This window comes from Malurus melanocephalus, unplaced genomic scaffold, assembly GCF_030028575.1.
Source record: "Malurus melanocephalus ecotype Western Australia unplaced genomic scaffold, MMel_1.1 scaffold_208, whole genome shotgun sequence".
In the NCBI taxonomy this organism is placed as follows: Eukaryota; Metazoa; Chordata; class Aves; order Passeriformes; family Maluridae; genus Malurus; species Malurus melanocephalus.
This window is the reverse complement of record NW_026623440.1, coordinates 312,117-334,794: the sequence shown is the minus strand read 5'-3', so window position 1 is coordinate 334,794 and position 22,678 is coordinate 312,117. Positions and strand designations below refer to the sequence as shown.

General features: G+C 40.6%; 1 protein-coding gene across 1 annotated transcript; it reads left to right on the top strand.

Annotated features, from left to right (window-relative positions):
* The first annotated feature begins 4,796 nt into the window (after positions 1–4,796).
* On the top strand, positions 4,797–22,208 carry CRKL (CRK like proto-oncogene, adaptor protein). The gene is made up of 3 exons (XM_057373815.1): positions 4,797–5,599; positions 8,747–9,209; positions 17,033–22,208. Exons 1-3 carry the CDS (start codon positions 5,286–5,288, stop codon positions 17,165–17,167), a joined length of 912 nt encoding a protein of 303 aa, XP_057229798.1. The 5' UTR covers positions 4,797–5,285; the 3' UTR covers positions 17,168–22,208.
* The last annotated feature ends 470 nt before the right edge of the window (positions 22,209–22,678 follow it).

Here is a 22,678-nt window from a genome sequence, read left to right as displayed (position 1 = left end):
TAAATAAGTTCAACRGCTTTTTCTTGGTAAGAGGGGCATTTGTTGGATTTTATTCTCCAGCACTGTCAGTTTTCACCACCATTTCTGAGCCTTTGCCAACTGGCAAATAAAAGACCTGGTAACTGCAGGAAACCCTGATTTATGAGCTTTTTCAGAAAATAATTTTTGATAACTCTGGACTGAGCCTGGAAATACAGACTTTATTACACAGATTAGAGACTTGCAGTATTAGAGACTGATAAGTCTTCCTGTTTTGCCTACAGAGTTACTTTTAATTTGTAGGAATTTAAATGTAGCCCTCAGATGAGAAGACATATCTGTCTGACCTGGGTTCACTAGAACCACTCCTTCCAGACTGCAGTGTTGCAGTGGTTCAAGACCCAGCTGTTTCTAACTAACCCCAGACATCCAACTCCATGCAGTACATTYTCCATTTTAACTAGCACTTCTAAAAAGACCAGTGATGCCCTATGTCATACAAAGACACAGGATTATTTATGTTACTTAGATGTTATTTAGTCTCTTGAGAGACARTGAGAAAAGAAATAATCATTCTTTGTCTGTCTCCTCTTCCTATGTGTACCACTAGAGGGTATTACTCCCTGTTACAAATAACCAACCGGGGAGGCTAATTCTTAGATTACATAGGAGAATAGAAGACATTCATRAGTAATTAATAAGCCAAAGAAACATCTTCAGAAAACTTACGGGTTTTTTTTTTCCAGATTCTACCCTGTCACTCCTTTTGTGTTTGAATACTGATTTTTATACTCTAAAAAAAATGGATAAGCTCATCCATTATTCCATTTATCAGCATATGCAACTTTGTGATTGCATTATTCACTAAATGTTGCAGTGGGATGCTGTGCAAAGCAAATGAATATAAGGCTTAGAATGCAGCTGCCAGGAAATTACTTAAAGGAGAAAATCATCTACCTTAGTACTACATTATTCCTTCTCTTTTTTTCTACTTAATGGTATAAGAACCCTAAGTTATATGAACTAAACCTAAAGCCATGTAATATTTGATAAAAATAAAACTTGATGTTTTCAGGCCCAACATTTCTTTACATCTGAGCATAATGTGACAGCATGCACTCTCTTACTTGCAGGTACTTCATTTAGGTAAAAAAACATGGAGTTTAGCTCAAACCATCCTAATAATTTTTTTAGCAGCACCCCATTTTAGGCCAGTCCATCTTTTTTTCTAACTAAATAATAAAATTGCTTTGCCTTAAAATCGTCAATTTTCTCTTATTCAGCAAACATAAAGCACTTCTTTTTTACTGCAATAACCTGTACAGACAAATTACAGGAGAGATTACAGGTTGAGACACAGAGCTGTAATTATTATTGATTGGTTTTCCTAACAAGAATGATGCTTCAGAAACTGAACTTTCAAGAGCCCACTTAAACTTTCTGTTACCTCAAGAAAAACATGTACTCTCAGGGATTTTTGGCTGATTCTGTAATTCTTTATTTATAAATTCTCTGGTGTCCTAAATATGTCAATCTTGTATCTGACAGTAAAAAGCTTTTTGCTTTTTTTTTTTTTTTTAATACAGTAAGCCCTCCAAAACAGTATAACACAAGACATTGTGGACAGATGGACAGTGAACTAAGAAAGCTTTAAGTTATTTCTGGTCTGTGAGAGAACAATCAAATAGCTCTTCCAGAACTGARTGATCAAAATACCAACACTTAAACTGCTGATACATTAGGAAGTCCAGAAGAATAGTAATTAGGTTTCTTGATGATCTATTTTCCTATTTCCTGCCAGCACAGAGGTAAAGCTGTACAGGCATATTTGCCAGATTTGTAATTAGTGGACTTGTATCCTGAAGTATTTCAGGCTTCCACATTTGCAGAAGTGATTGTGRTTGCTTCAGTTTTGTTTCATAACTGCTTTCACTACTGTATTTCTTCTCCAGCTGTCTACTCCCAAATCCAACATATCCTTTCCCATTTTCCTCATAGTTTAAATTAGGGTCATTAATTTTGCATTGGAAGCCTACCCAGTACTTGATTTGAAACAAAATAAGGATTTTTATTCTGCACCCTTGACAGAAATTGACTTCTCCTTACTTAGGGATCAGCCACATGTACAATTTATTTGGCATTCAGCCCAACTGATGGGATCAGAAGCTTCTGGTGAAAGGAAGAAGGAGCAGCTGAGCACAGGGAAAGAGGTACAGGGCCTTCTCAAGGGAATATTYTGCCAACTGAGGTTTTATTTCATCAGCAGCTGATGCACTTTYGAGCTCCCCACCTCCTCCACTGTGTTACAGCTACCTGGCCATGTGCTAAGGGTGGAAGCTGCCAACAGGTAAAGTCAAAGAGCATAAAGGTATTTATAAATAATAAAAAGGTAAAGTGGTATCAGACATTCATCCATTCTTCCTAAAGCAAATGCAAATGTAGGGATGTAATACACTGGAGATGATTGTCTGTAGTGTAGGAAGTTGAAGCCCATTCCTACCAGATAACATTCATGATCTTAAACAAGTCACCTTTYCCTCATATGGAACAGAATGTGGGATCTTTTACCTAAAAGATCAGGTGTAGTTTAACCACATTTACTAAAACTGAGAAGGGAATTACTTGAARGATGGATATAGCCTGCATACATACAAGTTCAGAACATCTAATTTGGCAGTTCCTTCCAAACTGAAAACTTCTCCATGCCTTAGAATCCTCTCTGGATCGGAAGATGGGTGTTCTGGTTCTCCAGCAGCAGTCCAGCCCCAAGCAGTACTGCACAAAAATAGGTTTATAATTAATACTGACATGTTCCAACACTTTGGAGATTCTAGTATTATCCATACAAAATGGAAACAAAATCACTATATAAATTTTAATTTTGACAAAAATTGTAATTCAATCRAATGAAGCAGCAGGAATTTTTATTTCCTTTTTATCTACTATGTGTTACTAAATCTGCTAGTAACTTATGGCTTTTGTATTTATTTTTAAACATTATTTATCATATTATTGCAAGTCCAAGTGCTATCTTTTAATCTACATTTTGGCCATAGTCAAACAGAAAACAATCCAGACCTGTTCAAACGACACAAGAAAACATAATAATCTTCATAATCTATTGTAGCCTGTCTACATGTGTTTAAAACTGACAGATACAAGCATTTAAACCARTAAGAATGGATCAAAGGTACAGCTACTATGTAAGCTTTCCTAGCAATGGACGACATTTTTTTGCATGATGTGAATTTTCAGATGTAATTATTCATCTCTAAGTCACTGTTTTGCCAGTGTTGCTGTACATGACTAACAGCTGTTGTTTTCCACCCAGGAGATGGCTGTATGTCAGGAGTTGGTAAAATGATACCTGTGCATGGATTCAGAGGCTGCTTTAAGATCCTTTTGTCTTATTGAAGAGACTCTTCCTGGATGGTTTTGTCTAAAACGTGACACTGGAGGAGCCTTCCATTTTAGATGATTTGAACTCTGCTAAATGCCTGCAGAGACACAGCCCATATGTTCCAATCCAGACACCTCAGTTGGCACTGGTTGCCAATGCAGGAAAAGGAACAAAGAGGAAAAAAATGACTATGTAATGACAAAGCTTTTGGAAAACGCAGAGCACGAAAGAAAGAAGGCAAAGCTGGAATAAGACTGCACAACAGTCCAGTCAGGCACTTCAAAACAGACATCTTAAACCTGTTTCTCCATTTGAACTGACTTTTCTTTTTTTTTTTTGCTTTCAATTGCGGCTTCGTTTCACGTTGCCAGCCCTGCAGCAAAATGAAAACGAAAATCAAAAGCACAAATGAAACAAAGTCACTGAGCTAAAATCACACCAATTGCAGAGGTTTCTAGCACGTCCGGGGAAGCAGTGCAGTTGTTGTGTCGCGCCCTTGCCCACTGCAGCGGGCCGGGCCGAATGCCGCTGCCGGCCCCGGGTCGTGAGTCAGCCCGCGGTGCCTGTCTGGGCTCACGGCGCCAAGCTCCCTCTCAAATTCAAACAGCTCATCCGCACCATGTGCCAAGTGCTGCCCCCGAGCCCTGCTGAGTCCTTTCCGGGCTTTCCTTCCTCTTCAGCGGCTGCGACATCATCTTCCCTCCCGCCTGAGCCAGACAGGGCTTTGACCCCGTTATCTGGGAACAAGGCTACGGAGAGGCAGGAAACGGCCCCTTAGAGCACGTAGGAAGTTATCTCCAGATCAGAGATKATTATCACAGCGAGCCGTTTTGTTCCTTAAAAGAAAATTAACTAGTAWAAAAAACAGCAAAACCTCAGGGGAGGTGGTTTCTGTCTGCAAACCGCCTGGGGTCTGGGTGCTGGCACCCCTCAGATCCAGAAGCAATGGAGAGCGGCCCGAGGCAGCYCCGGAGCATCGGGAGGACAGCCTGGGGCTCAGCTGAGGAAGAAGGACGTGCTGAGAGGAATGGGAAGAAGTTGGAGGATCCCCCTTAGATACCTTAAGACCAAGGGCTGGGCAGCTTTTGCAGGGTGACCCGCGTCAAAGCGCGCCTGCAGCAACGAGGCAGCTCTGCCCTGTGAGGGGATGCGGCAGGCGCGGAGTCACTCCCGCCTCACTCACCGCACCRACCTGGGGTGCGCCGGGGACGGCTTGAGTGACTCTCGCGAAGAAATGGGGAAGGGAGACCCTCCCTCTCCCCTGGACGCCAGGACAGGGCACTGAGACACCGGGACACAACCCCGGCGCCGGCCCCGCCGCCTCCCTCCGCCCGGCCCCTGAGGCGGGCGCGGCCCCGCGCTGCCGCCGCCGCCATGGCGCGTGCGCGGGGCGGTGTCTCGGAGCGTTCGCGCGGCCCAGCGCAGCCGCCATTTTGGTGTTCGGCTCGCGAGGGGAGGAACCCGCGGGAGGACGCGGCGCCCGGCGCTTCTGCCTCCCCCGTCCCGCCCCGAGCCGGCTCCGCTCGCCGCCTTCTCGGGCCGCCTGTCCCTGTCAGCCGCCGCTGCTCTTCGTCACCCGCCTGGCCGGGCCCGCCGCAGGCCTGAGAGAGGCGGGGAGGATGCCCTGCACACCCCGCCGCTGAGGGAGACTTGGGGGCCCTGCGCGCGGCGTCTGGCCACCCCACCCCAGCCGCTCCTCGGCCCTCCGCCTCCAGCGGCACGGAGCTTCCTTCTCCCTTATCCCCCTTTCCCTGGGTTTCCTTTCTCCTGGATTGGGCACGAGCCGCTTCCCCCTTGCCCCCAGGCCTCTCTGCCCAGGCCTTCTCTTCGGGTCTCTTCCTCCGCCTGGGCCTTCGGGCTCCTCACCTTCCTTCCTCCCTTCCCTTCCCCTTCCCCGCCCGGAGCCATGTCCTCCGCCGCTCGTTTCGATTCGTCGGACCGCTCCAGCTGGTACGTGGGCCCGGTGTCCCGGGCGGAGGCGCAGACGCGGCTGCAAGGGCAGCGGCACGGCATGTTCTTGGTGCGGGACTCGTCCACCTGTCCGGGGGACTACGTTCTTTCGGTGTCCGAGAACTCCCGCGTTTCCCACTACATCATCAACTCCCTGCCCAACCGCCGCTTTAAGATCGGCGACCAGGAGTTCGAGCACCTGCCYGCCCTGCTGGAGTTCTACAAGATCCACTACCTGGACACCACCACCCTGATCGAGCCCGCGCCCAGGTGAGTGCCCTCCGCCCCCGCCACACCCACCGCCACCTTTGCTCCGGGTGGCGCCGAGACGCGAGACCTGTGAAGGTGTCATAGTTCAGCCGAGTAGCTCCGGGAGCCTGGCGTTGGATRTAGATGCTATGAATACTAAGGAAACACTCGTTTGTAACACCGGGTATTCTTAACGCTTTGGATCTCGCTGACAAAGTGTTGCTCTTCCAGTCAAATCATCCACATAATCCACGGTCCCTGTGCTGACCCTGTGTGTGAAGGTACCATGTACTGCTGCCACCATGTACTGCTATCMTTGCCTCGAAAGAGGGTGTGGTTCGTACCAAAGCACGTCACTTTTTTGTGTTACCCTTTTCTTCTAGTATTGTCTCTCTGTTCCAAAGATGGTTGAGAAGCTGGTTCAGCAGTCTTCTCAGTGATTGAAGTACAGCCTCTGAGCTTAATTTGCTGTCTGTCCCTGCACCCACACTGATTACAATAGAACTGGCTTTTATGTGATCAGACTGCTTTGCCCTGTTAAGTCAGCATTAATACATTCTAGGACAGCATTTCCCAAACTTCTAGAGTGGTGTTTCCATGCCAAAAAAAGTAAAACATTTATTTCTAACAGTTTGGGTATAGCATTGTTCATCTGTATCTGCATATACCATACATTTCACTGTTCAAGGAGGATGGGAAAATGTGACTTGGCTATGAGCTCCTTCTTTGTCCTGGTCCCAGCATGGGACATACCTGCAACATGCATTAATAAACGGCTTATCAAGGACCCTAGAACATACTCCTTATTTTTAATTAATAAAGCCTTTCTCAGTATCTTATTTCAAAGCTTTTGGGCTTCCTGGATAGAGTGAAATTAAATAAAACTAGTGACATATTAAAAARAAAAAATTCAAATTGCTTCACTTCTGAATTCTGCATTTTAACATCTTACTACGTTTTTCAGATTAGCAAGTTCTTAGGAAGGAAGAGCAAGTTTGAGGTTTATTATCACAATTGAACTTTGGCATAGACCAGTACTTAATGACAGTCACTTGTCAAAGGTTAACAATAGCTTGTCAAGTTGAAAAACTCAAGTGTTCAAAAGTTTTTCTGAAAAGTTGTCAAGTGATGGGCAGGATATGACAGAAAGCACAAGCTTCAGGAGCTCTTCAAGCTGCTGGCAAGCCTTTTGGGTAGTGATTGTGGCTAGAAAGATGCATAGGTGAAAAAAAAAATCACATTCACCGTTGCAGGAATGCTTAAATGGAGCTGCCCAGTGTTATGTGCATGCTTAAACTTGTGGAGAGTTGGGAAGAAAAAAAGTCTTACACTGAAGCARTCTTCATGCTTCTCTCTGTTCTCCAGCCTGGATACTCTTATACCTTTCTCAATGCAAAAACTTGCTCTTAATCATTTATGGCCATGACTGAYTTGGCTTTCTCAAAACACTTGAGAACTTAGAGTGATTCCACTTGCTCACTTGGTATTTGTTAGGAATCCTGTGTGAAATGTGCTAGGAAGATTTTAGTACCACCTTATTTTCAGMATTTTGCTTGCATATTGTTCTTTCAGCACAGACACAGATGGGACCTAACCTGCTGTGAATTGACAGGCTTTTTATAGTGCTACAAATGGGATTGACTAGATGTTTTTTCTTAGCATGATTTTTGTTAAAACTCTCAGARAAATCAATGTTGTGGTTGATGGTTTGAAATTCTGTTCAAAGGAGACTTCCTGCTGCAAGAGAGAGGATGATAGGTACCATTTCCAGATTTTGGGGTTTTTATTTTTAGTTAATGGACTTAGGGGTGGCCAGGTATGTGCTTCAGAGCTGTTATGCTAGTTCTTATTTCTCTGGCATTTTCGTAAGAACAGTGTTCTCTGATGCTGGTGCTTTAGAAAGCTGTTCATTCTTTTAGTTTTATAAAATAGAGCCTGAAAGGTGGTTTCTATATAGAGCCCTACAATACTTCTAGATCTTGGGAGATGAAATTTTAAGCTTTTAAAACAGTTGTAAATGGACATTTAAAACTTTCTATTTGTTTTGTGTCTCCAGTAGTGAGCTCTGATCATCCTTGCAGACGTTTCTGTGTTCTTGCTTAGGCAGAGCAGTTGCTCCCTGAAGGGTTCCCTYTCTCCCCCTGCTCTTACTGCAGAGGGTGTCTGAAAGATGGAACATCTTTCTGCTCAGGGCTTCTGGCATATCTTGCAAAAATCACAGGGATTTGACTTGCATTGTATTTTGCAAGTAGCAAAAGAGAAATGAAGTAGGCTAATAACAGGCATTCTTGCTATCACAGCTTAGATAATAAGTATCTGCTGTGGCCTATATCCATTAGGTTTGACAGCTGCTTTGAATAAAATGTATAACATTTATGATGAAAACAGATTGCAGTGAAAACATTCTCATTTGATGGGCAATCTTTTATATTATCACAGACAACAAAGTGACTGTATTTGACATATGATGGACATAGTAATAAACAATTAGGTAAATAAATTAAAGATAATATGGTTAATAGCAAAGGACTATTTCTAGAAGGATAACTTTTTTTTCTTAGTCCCTTATCAGTGGATGCAAATATTTAATACTGYCTTTATGAAAATGTCATACCATCTTACTTTTGTTCCCTTTTTCTTCTGTGGTGCCTCAAGTCTAGCATTTAGTTACTGAATTCTTTAGAAGTGGATGCTGAAGTTAAAAACAAAAYAAAATTATTTGGGTGACTTTGGACGTGGTGGGATAGGGGGGCTCTTGGAGAGAATCACAGGTTCATTTTTATGTACTGCCCTTCATCCCAGTCATCCAAATGGTCTTGATTTGGTTTTCTGTATCATTACTCTCATAGCTTAAGCTATAGAATTCATTTGACTCTAAGATCTTCACAACAATCCAGAACAGGTGGATGAAGATTTTGCATTATTGCTCCCAGTTTTCTGCATCCCATGATAGATTGTTTTGGGTTTCTGGGGAAGCTAATATGAATATTTAAGTAATTGAGAGTGTGAGTTACTCATGAAATGCTTCACAGTGCTACCAAGCCAATACTTTTGTTACAAATTGGAATAAGTAATTCTCCTCTAATTGATGTTTCTACTGTAAACCTGATACTTAGCTTTGTTACTGGAAATACAAACCAATAGCTATTGCTTTTACCAAATCTTCAGGTATCCAAGTCCACCAATGGGATCTGGATCTGCCCCTGCTATGTCCACTGCAGAAGAAAATGTGGAGTATGTTCGGACTCTCTATGACTTTCCTGGCAACGATGCCGAGGATCTTCCATTTAAAAAGGGYGAGATACTGGTAATTGTAGAGAAGCCAGAAGAACAGTGGTGGAGTGCCAGAAACAAGGATGGTCGGATTGGGATGATTCCTGTTCCTTATGTAGAAAAGCTAGTCAGATCTTCTCTTGGGAAGCATGGAAACAGGAATTCCAACAGTTACGGTATTCCAGAACCTGCCCACGCTTATGCTCAGCCTCAAACMGCAAGTCCACTTCCCTCAGTATCCAGTACACCTGGAGCAGTGATCAGTCCTCTGCCATCCACACAGAATGGACCAGTCTTTGCCAAAGCTATCCAAAAGAGAGTACCCTGTGCTTATGACAAGACTGCGCTGGCATTAGAGGTAAGTTTTTCCTCCAGTTATGGAGTTTTCAATTGTCTTGTAAAAGAAGAAACTTAAAAATTTTATGCTGAAGTTGGTGTGGATTACTTCATATGGAGTCTGCTTATTTATGTTGAGGGACTGAGAAGTTACATTCTGAAGAAACATCCACAAAAATTGCTTCATCTATACCACTTCCTTTGAGGAAAGTGACCTAATAAGTAACTTTAGGACCTATGTTTTCCCTCCCTTCTGGCTTGTTCAACAGTTGTTGCAAGGGTAGCAGAGTGTACRCATGCAGCTGTGTAATAAGTGCTAGTGAGAGGATGGCTTTGTTTCTCCACCTAATCTTGGGGAAGGAAAGAGATGTTTCATTAATCATTGCAGTGTTCCAGGCTAAGAACTGACAGTAGCATCCTCCAGAGAAAGGTAAGGATTGCTGGCTGATATACATGGTGTTTGTGATCCTCAGTTATGAGTTGCACTCGAAGACCTTGTGCTGAGAGCTGAAATCTGGACAGAATATATSACAAATACTCTAGTCCCTTTTACTTTGGTTTTCAAAAGTAGAATTTGGGAAACCTTAAGACCTAAACTGGGGGTGAAGAGGTAAGCTGAAAGAGTGTAATGTAACSTCTAAAGTTCTGGAAGTTCCTGGGAAAAGTGAAATTTGAATGTGCTGGAATACTTCAAAGAACAAATGCAAGCAAACAAGCATAGGAAGCAACATTTTAATAAGTAAAATAATAGTGCCTTTAAAAATACTTTTGAACTTTTCCTGTTGTTTTTGTTTAGTTACTTTGCAAGTTAAAGCTGTTACTTATGGTTAATACTTTCAACTGAAATTTGGAAGGTTATATTTGTGACTTCCCATTATTCATAGTGCTTACCCYAATTGTTTTGCTCCTGTATTTATAAGACTTCCACAGGTGGTTACTCTTGTGGGGTTAAAAGTTAAATATGTATCACTGGAATTTSTTTGTCTTGTGAAATGTAGCAGCTTGTTACTTGTGAACAGTGTGTGAAAATTACCATAGAACAAAGTGTAAATTCACTGCCAACTGCACTGTACGGAAGATTCCTGCCAAAACTACTCATGCTTCTCAAAGCAAAGCAAGGCAAGCGATTGATTTTGTTATGTTATGTTATGTTATGTTATCCATGTGTCATGGAATTACTTCAGGGAAGTTGCATTGCTGCAGGGTAGCAGAACCACTTGGAAGGTTGGCCCTTAGAAACAGACTTTTCTGACTTGCCCTTTAAGTGACCTAGTTAACACCATAAGTTTAGCTACTCTAGGATACCAATAGGATKGCTTCTCTGGCCAACAAATTGGTTTGACTTGGTTTGAACCTTCAAATTACTGAAGTTACGTTTGAGAGATTCTTCTCATCCTCTAATCACTTACTGCCTCATGGCTTTGTGCCTCTCAACACTAGCATATTTTGTCTTCCCATGCAGTCTGTTTTCTTTGCAAGTGCACCTCATCCACACTCTGGCTTCTCAAGAGACTTAAGAAGCAGAATTCTGGGAGCTGCTCTACATTTTTATTGAAATCAGTGATTACAGCTTCTCCATATCTATCCATGCATAAGAACTTCATTACAGCAATATTTTTCTGTCATACGGAGTATTCTTATAGAAAACATMATTCAGCTTCTTTTTATGGTTTTCATTTAGGTTGCCAAACACCTACAGGACCCTGGTAAAGTATTTAATCCCAGCCTTGTGAGGGCTCTACACATCACTAAATAAACTGAATGATTTGAAACTTCTGTTTTGTAAGACCACTGAGAGTAGTGTTAGACAAAAAACAGGTTATGAGACRGTTTTGGGGAAGAAAGTTAATGGTGTTATTTCATAAAAGTAGTATTAGCTAGTTCTCACTTATACCTTAGTATAGGTGTACTCTAAATGGCAGTTCAKCTTCTACAGGTAGAACACCTTGTGAGTATAATTACATGGTTGTTGATTGTGCAATTTCATTTAAACTGATAAAGCAATATGAAAACAACTCTGTTTGCTGGCTCTAGCCTAGTGTGGTCAGCACACAGACAGTACTTAAAAGGAAGAGAATACCATCTGGAGTAAATAAAGCTATTGCATAGTAATCTGCTCGACTTCCTTTTAAGTGGAGGGATGTCATTCTTCTTGGTTCAGCTTGAAAATGGAGCAAGCTCTCTGCTTGCAAGTCCAATATTTCTATTGTACACTGTTTACATAAGCTGATAGAATTTTTGTGTAAGAAAAGGTAAAATTTGTAGCTTGTTACAGAGAAGTTTGTTTTATAAGCAAGGTGTATTTTTTTTTAAATGTCTTGCATGAAAAATGTAAACCAAGTGACTGTTCTACAGAAAATCTTAAACAAGATCTGTTTGGTTGTATAAAGATGGGGAGGGTTCACCTTCTGAATTTAAAAGMGTGACAGTTTAAGAGCAACTGCAGTGTTATTTCTGTAGGGTACTAGTAAATAAGGCATTTGGTTTGGCTTGGAATGAACCTTAAAGCTCATCTYGTTCCACCCCTCTGCCACAGGCARGGACACCTTCCACTAGACCAGGTTCTCCAAGCTGCATCCAACCTGGCCTTGGACACTTACAGTTATGGGGATTTCATAACTCCTCTGGGTGACAATTCTGGTATTGTAGAAGTAAATGTTGACTCGATCTGCTGTGTTACATAATCCACTTCTATTCTCTAAAATAAATGAAACTATAATCTGTTTTTAGGCTAAAATGGTAGTTTTAAGTATAGATACTATCTCAAAGCTTACAGTTGATGGTACATGTAATTTTGTGCATCTTCCYGTACCAGGGAACAATTAATAAAGCCTACAATAAATCCACATGTATTTCTAATATTTACATATGTTCTTGTTGGTTGAGTTACTTTAGCAGTTCAGATTTAATGTTTTTAATGGAATGATTGAAGTCTGTAGTTTCTCACTACAATTAACTTCATTACTAATATGGGTAGAATTTTATGGATACTTCATTAAAAAAAACCCAAACCACTAAACAACCAAACCACAAAATAAAAATAAAAAACCTCAAAYCCAACCCCTTAACCGAAAAGCTGAACAAGCCGATGACCCAGATCTGTTTCTTTACTTGTGTACTTTTGCCAAGAAGCTATTTCCTTCCGTTCTGGTGCGGTAGATGAAGGATTATGAAGGACAGGCTTAGTGTCCTGTGCTCATTGGGTCTAGAACTATACACCACAGGGTTATGCATTGCTGTTCTTCAATCCTGCTAATTACTACGGGAAAACTAGGAGAGCAGTCCCGTGTTCAGAGATCATACRAAATAACATTTTAAGAAAGTGATGAATTTTATAAGAGCAGAGATTCTTTGGCACTGTTACTGTAATACAGAGCTGTAAAGTCTACCTGAAAGTTTCWCAGCATTTAATAACTTGTAGTAGTCCTATATCCAGTCTGTGGGAATAGTGTGGTAATGAAGCCTTGTTTCAAACTTGTTTGAAGCTCTAACCRGGACATGAACCGGGACATATTCACTTATAAAACAGAATGAAATAGGATAAGGAACCAGAAAATTGAAGACCAGCAGGATTTATACCTGTTGTGTTTAAACAATGATTCTTAAATACATTGCCAGTGCTCTTATCAGTGTCATACTYGATTTTGAAGGCAKAAGTGGTCCTAGAGTTTATCTTCAGACTTAACTTGACAGTGTTATGGGATCAATAATTTATTTTTTAATTTTAAACGAGAGTTGCATTGTATTTTTAAAAGTTTTTATACTAGTGATGACTTTCTGTAGACTCATTCCAGCATTGTAGTGTTAATTAGTTTTTCTTTTTGTGACATAGCAATCATACACATTTGTGTTTGCTAGTAGAGAGTTAACCTGTTACCAGAATGTTTTGGTGAAATAAATATCCATCCACAATTATATAACTGACTTAAAATATTTCTCTTGAGCTTGCTACAATTAGGTTACAGTTAACTTTTTCCCTCTTCAAAGGAAAGTTGAGACAAGTAGGCCAAAATGTGCTAGTAGTAGAACTTTCTTAATTAGKAAATTAGGCTACTTCTTTCAATAGACAACAAGCATTGTGTTTTTCTTAAGCCAAGGAAACTCAGCCTTGCTGTGTTAAACATTAAAATGCATCTAACCCACAAAGTCTGGATTTTAAGCAAAGTATTGATCCTATATTTGTGTAGTGTGAATTGTTGATCAGGGAGCTTTTAGTAGCTATAACTATTGAATTGAAAGTGAACTTTCCAGATTCTGTACAATCATGACAGTGGCTTAATCTGAAGGAGACAGGCTACCACCATGTAATGAAAAACAGCACTWTTTTTTATGCTGCCACCCCCTACTCTGACAATTTTCCTGGCTCTTGGTGAAATGCAAAGTTCTTTTGTTTTAAGCTGTTCCTAGGTAAAACCAGATTAATTGCATCCAGGATTCCCACATTTCTGAGTTCCCCCAAACTCCTTTCATGTCTCAGGAATGGATGAAGTTTTCCTCAGAACTGTTTGATTCTCTGATTTGGGCATCAACTATTATTGTTCTGGCACAGAACATCAGAGGTGAAGGATAATTAAGCTATRCTTTCAGCCTGGTGATTCATTGGATCTTCCAATACATAAAGCACCAGCTCCTTCAGTATCCTTTTGTCCTGTTTGCAGAATGCCTGAATTCTGCCTCTTTGTGTAGCTCCTTACCCTGGGGGTAGTGGGATATCAGGTAGTTTCTCAGTGTTGAACCTTTTCTGTTCTTCTTCAGACAAGCAGCTGGCCTGAACAATTGTTATGGTTTTGGCATTAATGTTATTGTCACCAAAGAAGGTAAGCTGTGACACTAAKTGGGATAATGATTGAGATTCAACGACCCTGTAGATTCCAGAGAGCAACTGAACTATAGCTGACCAATTCTATAGCATTGACCCAGGGGGCTAAAATGATGATTTAGAGTTCTAATGCATTTTTATCTCCTTAAACTTATATTACAGAGTTTTATCAGCCATAGAACTATTAACATACTATTGTTGGAATATCTGTAAAACTCATTGAATTGGTTGACTWAAATGGCTTGCAGGAAGCCTTTTGGAGAGTATGAATCAGCTTCAAATGGAAGATAGGTATGGAAGAGTCTAGAGTGAATGAAGTAACCTTTCTGACTGGCATGTTCCACAACTTGTGTTTCCCCAGGGCTTTGAATTCATGCTCYAACAAGGACATAATGAAAGATGCTATCTAAAATACGTTTTGATTTTTATCATTTGGGTGTAACCAAATGGCTGCATTTCAGAAGTATTACTCATTTCAGCAGTGATACTTCATTCCAGCRATGCTGGGGTGCTTCACAACTGAATTAACTTATCTGAGAGATGCTGAGTCTAAGGAAGTATTACCCTCATTTATAGATAATGGCCATTAGCTGTCCAGAGTCATACAGGAAGTGTGTGGCAGAGATGAGAATAGAACCAGGTCTCCTGACTCTGTCCTGTGCTTAATCATAAGACAATCCTTCTGACTGGCTTAAAACATTCTCTGAAAAAATTAATGTGTTAAATAATCATAGTGGGAGATCGCACCTCAGCTGGCCATGTTATAGATGCTTTAAAAGGCATATACTAAACAATGCTTTAACTTAATACTTCAGGGAAGAATACATAGAGGGACTAGTTGACCAGATTTTTCTAGACATTTTTGAAATTTAGTTCTAGCATTAAGCATCAGGTCCATGAGTTACTCTACATGAAGTTAAAGTTCCTGCTCCAGAAATCTTATTTCAACATGCTGTTTCATTTAGTCTTCTCAGGGAAATTACATTTTAAAAATAATATAGCATAAGAGGATATTCAGCAGCTTTCATTTTAAAAAGTCCTCTCAAAAATAATAGAAAATTATTGCAAATTAATTTATTATTCCAGTGGTTCTCAACATATGGGAGTATGTTTTGAGTAGCTTTTGTCAGMCAGCTCTCTCTCGTGGCAGATGCTGGTGTGCAGCAGCTTTGCCCACCCAGCACTGTAGAGGACATCTTTCATCATTAATCTACAGGGCAGTTTGTTGCAATGCAATAAAAGGCATATTGTAAATACTTTCTTCACTCAGCTGAAGCAAGACTTCTGAAYCTATTCACATTGTCAAATCCTTCAGAGCCAAGTTGAAAAATACTTTTTTCCACAGCTTCAAAATKAATAATAGATTGATCTCTACAGCACATCAACAGAATTACATTGTCAGACTCTCAGAAAATGCAGCTCCATGTTCTTGATTCAAAATATTTTTAAGATTAAAGACTTTGAGAGTGGGTTTGGTTTATAGTGTGGTGGAAATGCAACTCCRCTCCTTACTAGCTTTAAATTGTTGTGATATTGGCTGCATCTTCTTCAGTTTGGGTCTAGAATTTGGAACTTAGATCTGTCTTCAAGGGTTATTTAAATGTAGCAATGTAACAGGGAGTATTTATAGATGTTATCAGCCTTTTCCTAAAGAGACATTTGCTAGGTTCCTGTTTAGGTCATCTTGTTACTATTTAAAGCTTTCTTGAGTGAGAAGTCTGACAAATTGTGCTTTTTAGCAAATATACAATTAGAGCATGCTGCAGCAGGCCCTGGAGGGAGGAAAACCAGTTGGGTGAATTCTGTGTGTACATGCAGTGTATCATGGGCATAATTCTGTATGCTGGCTTCATGTTTGAGTTTAGGAACAGCATGAATAAAAATGTCCATTTAAGAGAGTAATATGGTCTCAATTATATCCTAAGAACTTATGGGAGTTCAGGAGGTTCTTTCCTCTCTCCAAAGCACAGGATTACAGTTGTTGCAAGGGTGACAGTCTCAAATATGAGGGGAACGGTCATAGGCTGGTTGTATTTTTTATGCATTTAGTTCTTAGCTGCTAATGCCTCTTTTCTAATATTTACTGTACTTACCACATAGAGTCAAATAAGTAAACAGGAAGGGAGGGGGAAAGTTAGAGCTGCTGTAACAGACCACGTGTTCAGCTCTCCTGAAGCATTGCAGGGAGAATGAGTAGTTAGCTTGTCTTAAACATTTGTTGTCAATTTGGATATTTCACTTTGTAACTTGTCCTAATGCTGATTAAATACAGGTGTTGARCAATAAGAATATAGTTTATCATCATTTGGTCTGTTGGTCCTTGCTTGATCATAGRTTAGACTTTTCTCATTTTTCACTGCCAGATAGGAAGAGACATAGTTATTGTAGGAAAGGCCTGATGTGTCGTCATTCCTGTTTCAAATGCTTTGACMGGAAATAGAGGTGAAAACCACATATAAAGCCAGAATCTACATCTACTACTGAAAAAAAAAATTGAGATTGTTTTCTCCACTTTGGAAGTCTACCATTATTTTAGAAATTACGTAAGGTTCTTAGACTGTGATCATCAGAACTAGAGCTTCAAGTAATGGTTTCTTTGCCTTAGGAATCTCTCTTTGTGAAACTAAACTTTTAAGTCAGCTGCTGATAAAACCGGTACCAGTACTGTGCTCTTTTGAAAGGATGTTGTGACTCATCAGTGATGGTAGCTTTACTGATGTGAATTTATATACTGTTGCATGAAGGTGTGAGCTTTCCTATAAAAAGAGGTGTAGTTCAGTAATCTTTATAAATACATGTGTAATTAAGATTCTGAGAAAGAGTGCAGACATTATCATGTTTAGCAACAAAGTGTTGGTATCGTCGTTCAGTAAAAATAACTTTTCAATGGAACCTTCTGCCAAGAAGAGGGCAAGATTTCTTTCCCTATGATGGGCTTGTATGTGTTGTTCTTCATTTGCTTTTTATTTGTATCAGAGGTGAGATTCCCATGTGTGATAAGGTTTTTTTTGTTTCTAATTACACAGGTTGGAGATATTGTGAAGGTTACAAGGATGAATATAAACGGTCAGTGGGAAGGAGAAGTCAACGGTCGAAAAGGGCTCTTCCCTTTCACGCATGTCAAAATATTTGACCCTCAAAACCCAGATGAGAACGAATGACTCCCTCTGCCCGATTTACACTGCTGCTTCATTTTCCTGGCTATCATTAGCATTGTTTGAGGTGGGATGATGACTTAATGGCACATTGCTAGCATTGCCCATTTTCCAGCTTGCTGCAGTTTGACAGTTCTTTTAATATACAATTGGAATACATACAACTGAAGTCACTGCCTGACCTTCAGACCATAGTTGAGTCATCCAGAATTTAGTTTCACTTTTAAAACTTTATTGGGCCTTAAGCTGGAGAAGACTGAACTGGAATATAGCAGAGAGGTATGGGAAAAAAACCCTTTCCTGTTGAGACTTCTGTGGACTTTTTCTGGTTTGCTCAGTAGGAAGAGCCCTAATCTTAGATCAAACATGCAACTTGTGCATTACTGTCCAACAAAAAGCAACAACAAAAATGCAATTTTAGAACTGAAGATTTAGTTTTAAAACGACCTGTCCTAAGGTAGTACATTTTAAATGATGGTCTCTTTAAAGGACAATAATTGGAGCTTATGTATTCTAAGCAGTTGTATTAGACGCTGCTCTTTTCTGTTAACTCTTAAGCTTGTTGTTGACCTTCCTGAAACTGTGTGTGTTAAATGCAAATAACCATTGACTGAGCTGCATTGAAGCTGAGGCATTTATTTATAAGGAAACTTAGGAGGGGTTGATACTTGTAACTTGGTTTTGACATATTTAATGCATTTCTGTTGATTTTTGCAAGCACTAACTGTAGAAAGTGAGCTTTAAGGGGAAACACTTTGGCCTGGTCTATAAACAGCTATTCTGCAGTGTTGAAAGTGTAGTTTTACTAGTATAGAAGTGCTCSTCACCAAGCTTTTACTTGGTAGACAGACAGATCAATTGCCATGGTTAGGAGAGGTAGGAGTGGGACAGAAGAACTTGGCAAATACCGATAAAATCCTCTTATTTAAACATTTTATATCCATTTCCCTTCAAGCTCCCTGCTCTCTCCAGAGTTTCCTAGCTATGCCAGCCCCAGCTCATCAAAAGCTCCTTTTCAAACACAGTACCTTTTTATCAGGATGTCTGTGTTGCTGTGCTTCTCATCCAGAGCTGCTTTCATCTTTTTTTCTACCCCTTCCTTCTTTTTCCTTGCTTGTRTCCCAAATCCTCTGCATGCTGGCATCTTTTTTTTAACCCTTCCTAAGGCACTGGCCCTGGTTTATATGTGACCCAGGTCCCTCTCCCTTCCAGCATCCTCTAGMAAATGGTTAATTGGAGTCAGCTGCCTGGTTTCCCCCATGTGATAAGTTAATGCTCAGGCTGGAGGAGGCCACAAAGGTCTGTTAACAGTACAGCTTCTCCCCTMTTTCTGTACCTAAGCTATCCTGCTGTAATTGTACTACAGTAGGGAACTCATGGCTGCAGCTGGGTGAGTGCAGTTCATGCCATGCAGGTGCTCATCCTGAGCCTGGGTGCAGGATATGAAAGCGTAGGTACAGTAGAATCCTGTGCCCGCTTCTTCAAATGTGTGTTGTAGGTGAACTGGAATGCTCTTTTTAAAATGATGGAACACTGAATTAACAGAATACATGTTTGCAAAGATACAACTGCAAAACCTCTCTTTTCAGACAGCCTGGTTAAGGCAGGTGTCCATGTGGAAGCTGGCAGGAAAACAGCAGCTTCCATTTTTTGACTTTTGAAGGCTGTTGGTTGTAGCAAAATGAGAAACTTTAAACACCTGCAGAATGTCATCAGATCTTATAAATGTCTAATGATATAAACATTGTCTTAAGTTCCAGCATGTTTTCTTGTTGATTTGTGTTGCTTGATCCTAATAAAAGCACGTTTGTAGTTCATGTGGAAGTGCCATGAGATCCCTAGTTGGAAGGCACTGAAGAGCTGCAGGAATGGCATTTGCAAGCAGACATTCAAAATGCCAGGTTTTAAAGAAGTCTCTCCATTCCTCTATTAGCTGTTTTCTCTAGTATTGATCAAGTGGCTGACAGTCTAGAAGTTCTTGTAGAGCATTTTACTACCAAATTAACTGTGAAGTAGAGTAGCATTGACTCAAGTGTTTGGTGCTGTAATTCTTGACAATAGGCATTGACATTTTGTCTTGCAAAGAAAAGCTATGCAGTTCTCTTAACTAAAGAAGGTCATGCTTTTCCTGTGCCCCAACAATACCCGCAAGTTTACTACACAGATTGTACTACTGAAAGTCATCTTCTGAATACAAACTGCACTAAACTCAGTCTGCTGCAGAGAAATCTTATTTCAGGCCTGACCTAGTTACAGGCAGCTCTTCAGAAGACTGATTGTAGAATTCTTCCTTTGCGCGGTAAATRAATACTGTGAGATTTGAGATCTTGAACATAACTTTTAACCTGATTTTTTTTTTACTGAAATAAACATCTTGACTCATCCCCTCATTGAATAAGGTGTACACTTTGAACACAGACTTTGTTTTTGGTTTAATTATGTTCTGATACTGCAGAAAAGCAAAATATTTTACCTTCAAAACTATGCAAAATTTGTGTGTAGTGGCATCTGATGCAAAGACAAGAATTCTTGAATTTCTGTGAACCTGGTTTTAGGCCATGAATGAACAGTGTTTCTCCAAGTAGCAGCGGTGTGGTTCAGGTATGTAAATGTGGTTTCAATGTAGCATACTGACCAGCCTAAGTTGATTGTAACCTTGCTTCAAAATGTGTCTTGGCTATTTTACTATGAAACAAGTATTTTCATATAAAGTCTGCATTGGATCTGTGTGTGTTTTCTCTTTGAAGGACTCTGGATTCTCAATTGCTTGTCGCTTGCTTACCCGTGTGCTGTTGTTTTATGAAACCTCTTACATTTGAGTGATAACCTATCAGTGTAAATGTTCTTGGGCGTGTAAGGTAACCTTAATATGAAGCATGAGAGCCTAAGAGTGATGGCTTCAATSTATGCACCATTAAAGCTGTCCTTGCTTTGGAACTAGGAGCTGGTGTAATGATTTGGTGCCACAGTAGTCAACTATCACGAAAGGCTTGGCTTCCTCCTGTGTACATGTGTATATAGACATTGAAGCCTCTGACCACTCTGAAAGTTTAAATGAAAACTGTTTTAATCAGTGTCCATCACTGGATAAGCGCTAATTTAATTCATGATTGTTTACAAATTGGGAMAGAATAAACAAAAGGGAATATCCTGTTTGGGTTGAGGCTCTGAAGAGCCTGAGCATTATTTTTGTAAAGGGAAAAACAGCATTCTTTGTGCCATTTCATGTGCCTGTAAAGTAATTTTTTATATTGTATTAACATCCTGGGAATGAGTGGGCTGCCTTTGTTTTCTAGTCCAGTTTTCAAGCATTTTCCTCAATACCTGTATTTGAAAGTGAGACCTGCCTAAAAGACTGCCTTTTGGGACCAGTGAAAGCGTTCCTGTATAGTTGTAATTTTCTGTTTATTTGTGTTAAAGTGTWTTTTGGGACAAGTATACAATTATTGCAGTGGGAAAGGTGGCCTTGTATTTGAGACAGTCTTCACTGTGTAAACTTCTAAACACAATATGTAATTTAAAGACCATGATCTTCAGGCAATAATATTAAGTGTAAGCTTTTAAAATTTATTTTGGGGATCATAGCTTGTTTTATTTTTTGTGCTATAAGATTAACAGTATTAAATGAATTATATTCTTAGAATATATGGAGTGTCTTTTCTTAAGATTAGTGCCTTTTTAATTTCTTACTCCACTTAATTCATAGAACTGGTCCCAACATCAAGCCACTGTGTTTTTTCCCCAACACCCTGTTTGTACAGTCTAAATAAAACTTGCCTCAACTTACAGTATTAATTGTTGTCTTTAGTCTTAAAACCTTGATGATAATAGCAGAGCATTTAAGCCCTTACTCTGTGATAACAATGCCCTGTTTTGTGGATGAACAGAGCATGCCAGCTGAAGTTTTCCAGAATCAAAGGAAGAATTAAGCAGGAGAAAAACACAGTTGCCAGGCTGAATGATACTCTCCTGTTCCATCCTCGTGCCTCTTCTCAGACAATGCTGCTGGGCCCTGGAGGTTCACATGAAAAAGATGCATCTCTGGTTATACAGATTATCACTGTCTCCTCCACCCTGACGCCCGACACATCCGTGCTCTTCCTGCTCTTCCACCAGTGTATTTATTGTGCTCTTTGGCCAAGGCTTTTAAGGGTCTCTGGAAACCATGATCTTTGTTAACTGTGATGCCCTTGACTGTGCTTGTAAGAATGACTGGTTTATACAGTGGTTTGAATTTAGCTTATTTTTGGTTGAGTAACTAAGGTGTAACCTGTGCAGGCACTGGAGAGCAGTGACTGGGGCTCTGACCAGTGCAATACGTCAGAAATGTCTGTGTTTGGAAGTCAGAACRCGCATCATGGTCATCTTCTGCCTTTTCAGTCAATCCAGATCAGTAGTAACTTCACAAAACTTAAGGGTTTTTTTCAGTTAAATCATTAACAAGGTGTTGATACTTGAGATGATCCTGTATAGGAGGAAAACTTAAGAAGAACATCAGCCACTCAGCTGCTGCAAAGGAGAAGCCTACAAAGCTTGTGTTGRTTCCCTGGACTCTGTAGGTATGGTGACAGCCTCATGTTTGTCTTCTCTGGAGTACAGATTTCCATGTGATGTTAATAAACATTCATAGCCAACTCTGCATAGTGTCTTATCATCAAATAGTCACATTTGGCGAGTTTATTTTGCCAAAAACCAGTAGTGCAAGAATAGATGAGGTACATAGAGTGGGCTTGGTAATCCTGTTTCAGGCTAAAGAGCAAAAAATCAAAGGTAACAAGAAGTAAGCAGTAACTCAGGGTGGGTTTGTCYTACCTGCATTCAGGCTTTCACTTGTGCAAATCTGAAGTAGATCAGTTACTTCAGTCCAACAACAGGCCGTATAAGCCTCCATTTTTCAGTGCAAGCTGGGATGAGCTGGGTTCATCAGTTTGTCATTGACTTAAAAGGTTTTATTTCTAAACCAGTGTGATGACAAACAGCCTTTAAAACATACCCAGAAGTGTGTCTGTGGGAGCTTATGCCAGTAGCAAATACACCTAAATAYGCCAAATAAAATGCAGCCACAACAGAACACAGTTCCTTGTCATTTTTACACGATTTTCCATAGTGTSAACTGTGCACAGATGAAAGCTCCTGAAGTCCACACTCATCAGCAGAGTTGGCTCACCTTGGAGCAACTGTTCTGATTTCTGTTCCCCACATTGTTCCCTCTGCCTTTTTTTTTAAGAGGACAGGTCAGCTGCTCCTGCAGCAGCTGTTGCACCCACCAGTCACAGCTCAGCAGGGAAAGGTAAAGCAGTTCCAATTTCAGGAACCCTCCATCCCCTGAGCTGCAAACCGGCAGTCSCTGTGCAAACAGCTGAGCCCTGCTGCAGCACAGCCGCATGTCCAGGCAGGACAGGCCGGCAGCAGGGAAATAAACCATCMCAGCTGTCCCAGAGGGAGCCTCTTGCTCTGAAATGCAAGCCCTAAGAGCTTGCAGAGAGCCACTGTGGCACCGATGAGTGTGACTCATTA